At 34.2% G+C, this 11,139-nt stretch overlaps 1 protein-coding gene across 4 annotated transcripts; it reads right to left on the reverse strand.

Annotated features, from left to right (window-relative positions):
- Positions 1-2,938: 2,938 nt before the first annotated feature.
- On the reverse strand, positions 2,939-10,474 carry LOC111375461 (mitochondrial adenine nucleotide transporter ADNT1-like). Of its 4 annotated transcripts, XM_022998287.1 has the most exons (9): positions 10,068-10,107; positions 8,797-9,225; positions 8,603-8,651; positions 7,731-7,894; positions 6,230-6,267; positions 5,208-5,320; positions 4,955-5,131; positions 4,096-4,440; positions 2,939-3,307 (listed from the first exon to the last, which is right to left on the reverse strand). In XM_022998287.1, coding segments are annotated over exons 2-9 (972 nt in total). In that variant the 5' UTR covers positions 8,799-9,225; positions 10,068-10,107; the 3' UTR covers positions 2,939-3,223. The 4 variants fall into 4 exon arrangements, with proteins under 4 accessions (XP_022854055.1, XP_022854052.1, XP_022854054.1 ...); XM_022998284.1 differs by lacking the exon at positions 8,797-9,225 and having other exon boundaries at positions 10,068-10,474; XM_022998286.1 differs by having other exon boundaries at positions 8,797-10,474.
- Positions 10,475-11,139: the final 665 nt, after the last annotated feature.

Genomic DNA, 11,139 nt, shown 5'->3' on the forward strand with positions numbered 1-11,139 from the left:
ATTGCTTTCTAAGTGTAATTATAACAAATGGCATTGTTAATCAAATGGCATTGTTAATCACTATAAATTTAAAGCAGGCTAGTTTTATAAAAATAAAAAATAAAAAAAGTAGGCTATATGAGTGCTTGCTTGATTTACTGCTAATATTTATTAGAAGATTCAAAATAACTAGATTCAAAAAAATATATATTATGAACCAGAAATACAATTATGTTGGGAGGACCCAGCATGTTGATAAATACATTATTATAATTTGTTCCAAGATAGACATCAAAGTATTAAACATGGATGTCAACGTTACGAGTTTGGTGCCATTCCACTAACTGCAGAAATTTTTCATCCCGTGCCCCGCTGAAGGCAGGATGGGCATTTGTCCCATTTACTGTCTCGTTTAATATTTTATATACATATTTTTTTTTGTAATCTTTTTGTTTTTTACCTTTTAAATTTAATCTTTTTAAAAAATAATACTAAATGAGAGCGAGACAAGGCAGCCGATAACCCATCTTTGCCCACCAATCGGAAGAGGAATTTCAGCCCCATTTGGATCCAGTCCGCAGTTCAACCAATTTTTTTTGCTATCACTAATACTAGATAATGCTCAGTAAAACAAGTCAAAATCCTGAGTATTATAGTGGCTCAATTTTGTAGAATGTTGAGTACCAAAAATGGCCTTAGAGCATGGGAGTCAATTTGGATCGGGCCATGTTGCATTAGTGTGGGTGGGCGTCCATAGAGGCCTGTGGCCGAAGGGCTATCAAAGAGGCCTGGCCATGAGTCTACCCTATTTTTTTTCCTCGGCGGGTGGGAGATGAATGTTTAAAAATGTAAACATTTGACAAAAACCTAATTTTTCATATATAAAAGAATTAAGAAATTGAAAAAAGGAAAAAAAAAAAAAACATAAATCAAATATTAAGTATCACCAAATCATTTTTCAGACCTTAAGTTAAATGGAAAAATCAGGTATTTATTTATCAATTAAATATAATAAGGTCACAATTATACAATTAATGGTCACATGTATATAATTATAGGTCACAGATTATTTCGAGATTACAAATAAAAAAATTTATAGGTCAATCTATTTCATTGGTCATTGACAAAAAAATATATATAAGCCACAATTTATCTATCGGTCACATATTTTTAAATTTGTTGATCACAAATTATCAAATTTTAAAGCCACATTTAAATAGTTGGTCACATATACCAAATAGCAAGTCACATACCATCGTAATCAACACTACCGCCACTAACACTACGATGGGGACGGAGCTAGGAACTTTTAAGTTACAGGGGGCAAAAATTTAGAAATTTAATATACAAAATACCTACTTAGTGCTTATATAGTTTGTTAACGACAACGTGAACAAGTAATTAGATGAATTGTTAAGCTTGTTTTGATACTTTAAAAACAAACTAATCAAATACCTATTTAGTGCTTACATAGTTTGTTGCCGACAACGTGAACGGATAATTAGATGAATTGTTAAACTTGTTTCGATACTTTAAAAACAAACTAATCAAATGCCTGTAAACAAATTTGAACAAAAAATTCATTAAAAACTAAAAGTTTGCAACAATTAAAAATCATAAATATAATGTATAAAACCATAAACATTACATAATTAAAAAATCATAACATAACCAAATATAAAATAAGAAACTGATTTTACAAATTGTGGTGGGTTGGTTAATGGTTGGTAGGCTAATGGACTAAAATTAAAATATTTCAAAATTTTTTTGGGACTTTTACTGGACATGGACTTGGGCATTACTGGGCTATATCCCAATAGCGCCCTCCCTTCCCTCCATCTCTGCACTACGACCACCCTCACAACATCGTTGCCGCCACCACCACTAAATCCAACACTAATGCCACCCCGGCTGCCTGTGAACAATAATATGCAACATTACCACCACCCAAAATCAACCGCCCTCATACCTAAAATCAACAGTCGAGTCGACCAATAACACATTACCATCTCCTTCACCTCTACCACGCTACAACTATCAACACCAATGCAACAGTCACCATCATCATCCGACATTCGCTTAGCACCAGCAAAGTCGTCGTCGCCACTTCCTTCACCAACAATCATAATCACCATCACCTTTGTCTCCATCCCATTTCCACCACGCCACAACCACCATTCCCAACAAAAAAATCCCCAAACCCGTTGCGCCACAATAATACCACTATACACTACCATCGCCTATGTTAACAATCACCACCATAACCTTCTAAAATCCATCATCTCCTTCATCTCTACCACACCAAGGGAAAAGATGCAGATTAAATAATAGAAAATAGATCACGTTGCGCGAGGCAAAGAAACAACGATGCTTGCGGTGCACCGCTGCTAGCAAGTGCTCACGGACAGAGGTCACGCGAGCCGCTCATCTTACAACAACGCCGATCTTCTTGCAGCGATGTCAATCTTACAATGGCGCTGGAATAAATATAGTGGGTAGAAAGGGAGAAGATAGAGAGGAGATGGGAAAATGAATTAGGGTTTGAAAATGACATTGGGTTGGGATGGGTGGGTGGGATAGGTGTACAAATTAATTTAATTTTATAATATTATTAATATTTTAAAAATAAATAATTACTTGATTTTTGAGCAAAAAATGTTTAAACGTTATTTTTGAATTGGGAACTTAAAAACCATGTGTGGATATAACTTCCACTTGAAAAAATGCATTGGTGGACAAACCAGACCGTCTGAAATCTTAAAATAGTTGCCGCAAGGCCCAATACAATTCACGGGCAAGCCTAGGCCTATCCAAGAGCCGTGGTGGGCCCAGCCTTATTACACCCCTACCTTAGAGTACAATGGATCCATGGATACACATCCAAAAAGACCATAGTATGTGTTATAGAATATATGCACAAGGAAAGTAAATGATAGCTAAGGCAAACATAAAACCAGAATTTCAAATTTCTAATTCTAATTTCCAATAATAAAAGCTATGAATACATATGTATCATCACTTCTTGAATAACTCATTATTGGCAGTGTTGAAGCATTTAAAGAAACTGAAGAACTTGAATAACTCATTATTGGCAGTGTTGAAGCATTTAAAGAAACTAAAGAACAGGCATATATATGTATATGATGGAAGGTTCCTATCACACAGCTTACCTTATTTGCCGCTTCGACTAACAAATATTAACATTGAAGTTCGACAAATAACTTGAATTTCCCCTCGGCAAGTTTCAATCAGATATCCTCATTTCGACTCCGAGAATGTCTTTTACTACCTCGTATGACACAAATGCAATTGCTATAGATGGGACCACCTAAAATAAATTACAGTGTGTTAAAATAAATTTATTCCTAATATTGTAACACATTTCATAGAAATGCACGTCGCTTTGAACGTATTTCTCTCCACTTGAGAGTAGTCTAAAAAGCATCATGATATGTTAATTATGATAACTAACCCTTTTATGATTTTGAAAATTTACAATTAACCATAAACACTTTCAGTAATAGCATCAACAAATACTATAGCCTACTTTAGAAATAACCCACAAATTTCATATGTTTTAGGAAAGACAGCCAAGTATTAATAATGTTCGAAGTTAGCCACTTAACCCCTTGAATCTTGATCAATGGTAAGGAGAAAGATCTCTATGTTTATTTGTTCACTGTAAGGGTTATATTGCTTGTTACAATCTCAAAGTTAGTAAGTAGCAACTTGCAACCTTCTTTCGATTTTATTACTACATTTCCTTCTTGGGAATACTACACGATTGGTCACAACCTATTGCTTGAGTAGCAAGTTCTCAACCTTTTATTGTATGCACAATAAATCCTCATTGAAAAACTATCCAAATCTCCGTTAAAATATCATGCAAATCTCACTAGCCCAACTTTATGAAGCTAGACTTTTTTTTCTTCCAATTTAGATCTGTGCCCAAATATTTGAAGTGAGGTGTATGACTTGCTATTTGCTCAATTTTCACTCTCCATTATTTTGGGTGGGTGGGGCCAGGATTAGTTAAGATGTCAAAGGAGTAAATTTTCAGTAGACATCAGGTTATATCAAATCCCACGTGCCAATCATAAAATATGTAAAACTAACCTTGACTGAATTGGGGATCAAGCCCTTATACAGGGCTCCAAATCCCTCGTTTCGAACTGTTTTCCTGAAGGCATCAATCATTCCTGTATATTCAAGTGGGGCTTTGCTCTTCCCGTCTCCAGTGACAACAGATGCAGCATCTTTCCAGCCGACCATCTGCATTCTTCGACGGATGACATCAAGAGGGTAAGCAACTGTCTGGCCAACCGTTCCAGCAGCAGCTCCGCATGCAAGCTTTGTCGTAACACTCAACTCAGAGTCTTCATTTAGTCCAAATGGTTTGCTTCTGATCAACCAATCTTTCAAAGATTCATACACTGCAAAGTTGAGACCTACATAGGGTATCTGCAAAAAAGACTTAGCGCATTAGGCCTTGCTAATAAAAATTAAAGTAGAGATTTTTAATGCTACTGATGGAGATCCTTGGCGATAATCTTGGAAGACTTGCAAGTTGCAATTATCTAGACTATCACTTCAGGATGAAGAATAAATATTTTGAAAGTCACTTCGATTAATATTATTTATTTCCTTTCCATAGTGTAACTAGCTTTAAATTAGGTAATTTTCCAATTTTGTTGGTTTGGGAGCTCTTTTTTTACTAGTAATTTATGTACAAGTACTTATAGGGTTTTTTCTTTACAGATAGACTATCGAACAGAATTGAATCGATACTGAAATTTTTCCTCTTCTTCTTTCTCTCTCCCTTCTTCTCCGTCTTTCCCCCTCTTATTCTCCATATTCTTCTGTTCTATACCGTGTGCCACATCAGCTACTAACCAGAAAACAGAATGATTATGGAATAGTCCAAAAAACCAATAAAATTGCTACAGCTTGGTCCAATAATAGAATATATACTTACAACTCCTATCACAGAAGGAAGCCATCCTTTATACAGAGCACGAGGGCCCTCCTCAACAAAAACAGTTTTAAGAGCATGAAAAATTCCCCTGTACTGTGTCGGAGACTTGTCTGTCTGCAAATAGAAGTACAGGCTAAAAAACTCAGTCATCAATTGTCTAACAACACCATCAACAGCCTGAATTATAGAAGTTAAGAATTCAGAAGAAAATTGCATCATAAGATAAGTGTAAATCGATACCCCTAAGTGGTACCTGAACAGTAAGCCGCCCTCGAACCATGTCCATTGGGTAAGTTGCTGACATGGCAATGATTCCAGCACACGCTCCAGCTCCGAGACGTAGAACTGGAGTGAGTTTAGCATCCTCTGCAGGTGAAATTCATTGGAACGTCAAGTCATAATAAATTCATACCAAAAATAAGTCAACGTCACATGGACCATGTTCACTGGAAAGTAATCATTTTCCAAGGTGTGACATCTTAACAATTGCATGACAGTATACAAGCACTGAAATGAATGCTTTGACACCATAAATGTCAGCTGGAGAGTAAAATTCTGTCTGCTAATTGTTTGTTGCATCTTATAATGAAGATTTTGGTTACAGGATCTTTAAAAAAATAAAATAAAATATCTCAATTTCATAGATATCTGAAACTAGTAATAGCTTTTTAATGTTTCCAGTATCAAGTTCTTCAGCTCCATCTCTACTCATAAGGGGCAATATTGCATAACAGAATTCATGGAGAAAACCTTTAATATTCTCCATTCAACATGGTAAGAATCAAGTAGAGACTCTAGAACATTAAGTCAAGCTATTGTTTAGGGGCAGGGAATTTTGTGATGATCATGAAAATAGAGGGCAATTATAATCAATGTATTGGCCATGAATGTACAGCATGCTCGGCAAAGCTTGTAATGGCTTATAATCTGGCCAAACTCTATTTTTATCCACAAATTCCATATGACCAACAACTTTTATCCACTTATTATTTATATATTTTGTAGGACCCATAGCTTATAAGCTATTATATACTTTGGCAAACATGCATATAACTGATGGCATGTATTGCCCGAACCGGCCGCTGGATCAAGAAACCTGAGGACAAAACAATAGCACACTAGATGCATTATTTCTACCTTTGATAGAGTTGAACTTAAGCACCACACATGCCTGAGCAAAACCATAGAACTTGATGGAGTACTGAAAGAATTTTAGACACAGTAAAGTATAAGTGCTGGAGTGACACAAGCAAGAAAAAAGAAAGTGGATCATACCATTTCCAGTTTGCCGACGATATAACCACAATATTCCCCTGTACAAAAGAAAACATTCATTTTGAGTCTTTTACATATACTAAGATATAAAAGATACATACACGGATAGATAAACTCTAGCTTTACAAGATGCCAGAAGCTAGAAGATGTTTACCACAGGAAAATATGTGTGGTCGACTAAAATGTGAGATAAAAAATGAGAATAATTGCCAAGTGGAGGTGGAATGCATTGAGTATAAATAAAGGGAATGATACTTAGATTATTAAGAAATGGTTTCCAAAGACCCAAAGAGACTCCTTCTCGTAAGTGTGTGTTTGGGAGAGATTTTCTAAAGTTCAAATGAGCATTTTGGAGGAAGAAAAAAAAATTTCGTCATAACTATGCATTTGGTTAAAGTCAATAAGTACTTTTTGACAAAAAAATCAGCATTTTTAGCTCTTCTATGAAAACTCAAATTTCGAGCTTCTACGAAAAGCTCTAAATTCAGATTTTATGAGAAGTTGAAATTTCCATGTAATGAAAATTTTAAATTTACAAATATATTCAACACATATCAATAAAAAAAAATTAACTCCTAATATTATAAATTAATTTTGAAATCGTTTATCAAATGTTTTATCTTAATTTTTATCATATTGTATCATTTTATGTTGATATTAGCTTTAGTTATATATGTTATGTGTTGGTGTATTAAAATATATTATAGAAATTGCACTTTATGTATATAATTTTGAACAAATAAATTTTAAATAATACCATATATATTAAAATAACTGTGCCATGATTTCTTAATTAAAATATTAATCTTAATAGATTTAATATCATATTGAAGAATAATATCTAGCACAAATGGTGTTTAACACCATTTTTGGTGGCAACACATGGCATTAAATGATACATTCAATTAAATAAAAATTGAACATATTATTTGAAGCAACTTAGACAAGTGTTAAACACAGCTTGTGCTAGATAAAATTACTTTATATTAAAATAAATCTTATTCATGAAAGAAAATATTAAAAAGATATAGGGAAAATAATTAATATTACACAAATAAATATGTAATTTATACAAAAGTACTTTTATGTTGCCAAATAATCAATTTAAAGTTGAGAGCACTTTTCGGATTGACAGCCAAAATAACAACTCTTTTTGAAAAATTCTAATGCTAAAAGCTCTGTCAATAAAAACTCTATTCACAACAATTGTACCAAACGTGCCCTAATTTAAAAAGTAACGCGATCTTAATAGAACAAGTCAAAACACTAAAGGGTAGACCAAATTAACAAGGCGTGCAGTAATTGCTAAGGAACTAGTTGGTATGGATCTTTAGTGGATCTAGCAATGAACTAAATGGAGTCAGAAAAATGATTCATATAATCGACCACAAATTTATTGCTATTGTTGCTGTAAAGTGCACTTGCAACATCTATAATTGTGATGCATCTATGAGTGACACTACAACAAAAAGTAGAAGAAAAATAAAAAACAGCAACCTACTTTGATGCCTCCTCATAGCTAAAGAACTTGACAGCAGAGTTTGGGACTATGCGTGCACAATTAGTGCCATTTCCTTTGAACAATCCCGTGAAACCCTCCGTTCTCCATATGTATTTTAATCCCTGCACTGTTCCACTATATTTTATACTGTGAGGATTTTGGACCTGCAGTTTTCACGAATGAGTAAATTCCCATTGATTTCCCACAGAAACAAGGAAAGACTCCAAAAAATAAAATGCAATCGCAACAGATCAACTTAAACAACAAAATTTAGATCACAACTAGGCCTATTGTTTGAATTTCAACGAGGAATATGAATGTCCCAAATTTGTATCGAAACCTGCACCTGTGCGTACTTACCAAAAGCACTTTGATGTGCAAGTCTGACAGATTTTTGCGAGCAGAACACTTAAATGTTGCCTTTAAATGAAAAGGATACGACACAAATTGAATCCCAAAAGAGACTGTTGAAGGGATTGTGTATATAAAGGATAGCAATAATGTGGCTGGGCATAATTTGAACTCACTAGACATCAAAACACAGAAAGTAGAATTATAGAAAGGATAAACAGCATATGATATCCTATATCTAAAATCTAAACTTGCGTCCTAAGGAAAATCAAGATCATAGAGCCAAGGACAGGGAAAAAGGCACAATTGTACGACTAAATAATGTCACAAGCAATGGAATCAGTGCCTCAGGTTCCATCTAAATGAGGTATGGAGGCAGCCCTTACGAACCCTTTATGTTAGTATAATCACTCTCAACCGTGGCCCAAGTTTAAAAATTTGATAAACTAACATTTCACTAATAAAATAATTATCATATTCACCAAGATTCCAAAGCTAAGATGAACCCCTGGATTATTTACCTGAAGCAAAATTTTTAAACGTTCTAATGGAGCAACTGCAGTCCGCGACCTGTGACAAGAATACAATAAAAATCCAATAAGCAAGACAGATATTCAAGAGCAGATCTCAGGCAAACAAACAACATATACTTGATTAAATGTTTAGGAAACCTGGGGGGAAAACTAGATAAAGATACGGTTACATGTATACTGACATTAATTTCACGAATGCCACATGGGCAGAGAGGATATTCTGCCTTCATTATTGGCCCACACCAAATTACACCGTAAATTACTTAGTATTCCATGTTTTCTTCTCTTCGTAGGTAAAGAAATAATAAAGTTAGCAATAGATAGATCTATTCAGAAATGGATATTGATCTTCTTTCAAGATCTATAAGCAAGAGAGATTCATAAATACCCCTTCGAAAAAAGAGATGAATAGATATGGCAAATCCAGCTGAAAGAAATGGCACGGGGCTGTACACCTCTTCCCTTATCTCCACCCTTTTAGATATGGCAAAAGCCTGATCCACTAGAAATATTCTTGTTTCCACTCTAATGCCTTACAATAAATGATGACGTGATGACTCTCTTCTTACCTCACAGAAAACAGTAACCAATGTTTTCCTATATCAACTCTTCTGTCGTAGTTTACATTATTTGTTGTTGAAAAAAAAGAGAGAAAAATTAGTCAAAGCATATCATGATCCATTCTTTTTATGCCTGTAAAGAAAAGTAACCAAGTAATGCTCAAGCATTCAAATGGTAAACAAATTGGCTTCTTTGCACAAAATTTAACAATTCTCTTCTTCTTTATTTTTCCTTTTGCTTTTATCTTTCAGAAAATCTACAGCTCAAAATAATATAAGGCATGCAGATGAGAACATGATATTTCCATCTCAATAAACATATTTTTTTTATTTTTTTTTTTACAGAAAAAACTAAGAAAAAAAGAAATCAACAATTAAAAAAATAATGAAACCAGAAAGAACTGGAAACTAAGCAAATTTACAGATACTCGAAAAGAAATATTCCCCATAATTAAACAAAGAGAGATGCTGGACGGACAGGGCCTATTGGAGCCGGCGCGCCAATTAGGCTCCCTGTTTGGTCCCAGTATCATTTTCCTTAAACAAAACATTAGATTTAATTTGAAGGGGAAAAAACACACATCCTCACAATTCTATAACGCTTATGTACGAGTACGACTACTTCACTAGATTATAAAACATCATGAAATCCTAGGCATGTGTATCTGTAGGCAAGTGTCACTAGATTATAAAACATCATGAAATCCTAGGCATGTGTATCTGTAGGCAAGTGTGACGATCACATGTGTAAAAACATATACGTAACATTAACCGATAAAAAGCAATAAGATGCAGACTGCATTTAAAAGAATATATATAAATGCATAAACACACATATAAATGTATATCAGTATATATATGTTTGTCCAGAGAGAGAAGTTTTAAGAACTGACACTCCGCCGGCGACGCCACCAGCGACTAGAGATTTACAGATGCTAAGGAAAGCGGGACTGGGAGCTTTAACGCCTTCACGAAAATCCTGAGCTTCCTCCGCCAGATTTACAATCGTCGACGATACTGTATTCTCGCTTCTCTCCTCCGACGCCATGGATAATTCAATCAAAAAATCAACTTGAGAATTTACAAAATCAATACAAAAAAACCTAAACTCCTCGCCGAATCATAGATTAACTTTGAACTGAAACGCCACCCCGGGGCTCAGGCGTTGGAGAGGAGAGCAACGGAGAATCGGAGGTTCCTTAAGAAGGGAGCAAAATTAAAAGCACCCAAGCAGGGAAAATGAGAGTACGGACGAGTTGGAGAGAGTGAGCGGGCCTATTTTTAGTTAAGGCTTAGCCGTTCAGGAAAGAAAATGGATTAAACGCACCAATACTTTTCAGGGTTAATTTCACAAACGGTCATTTAACTTACTTGAAAAATACAAAACAATCACTGAAATTTAAACCTTGCAGAAACGAGTGAATATCAAGTAACGTCGTTCGGTATATATATATATATTTTTTAAAGATTTGATGAAGGTGTAATGATTTGGAAATTATTCTTAACATTTTAAAGTTCAATGATCAATGATAAACGTTAAAAAAGCATAATGATCAGTAGTGGCGAATACAAGATCGGAACTCAGCTAGGGCGGATGGCGAACGTTGACCGTTGACAATTATCGACGGTAATAGCGATGTCATTTATTAATAGTTAACTAAATAATATTAAAAAAAATTCAACACTACAACGTAAAAATTCTACACATATGAAAATATAATTCAATTAGTTTCTTTTTAAGGCTAAACAAAAATTCCCAAATCACAAATCAAAACTCATAAATGATAAATTATAACTCGTAATTCATACAACATAAATTATTCATCATTTCTCTATCATTTTGTCAATTAACTAATAAATTCCCAAATCACAATTCTCATTTCTCTATCATTTTGTCAATTAACTAATAAAACATAAATCATAGATTCATAAGAAATTAAGAATCATAACTCATAAATAATAAAT

The sequence above is a fragment of the Olea europaea genome, unplaced genomic scaffold (assembly GCF_002742605.1).
Source record: "Olea europaea var. sylvestris unplaced genomic scaffold, O_europaea_v1 scaffold138, whole genome shotgun sequence".
Lineage (NCBI taxonomy): Eukaryota > Viridiplantae > Streptophyta > Magnoliopsida > Lamiales > Oleaceae > Olea > Olea europaea.

Coding starts and splice junctions, on each gene's coding strand:
- LOC111375461 (XM_022998284.1), bottom strand. CDS start 10,222: ATGGCGTCGGAGGAGAGAAGCGAGAATACAGTATCGTCGACGATTGTA. Junction 8,652..10,067: donor GGTGGCGTCGCCGGCGGAGT/GTCAGTTCTTAA, acceptor TTCTTGTCACAG/GTCGCGGACTGCAGTTGCTC. Junction 4,441..4,954: donor TTCCTTCTGTGATAGGAGTT/GTAAGTATATAT, acceptor TCTTTTTTGCAG/ATACCCTATGTAGGTCTCAA.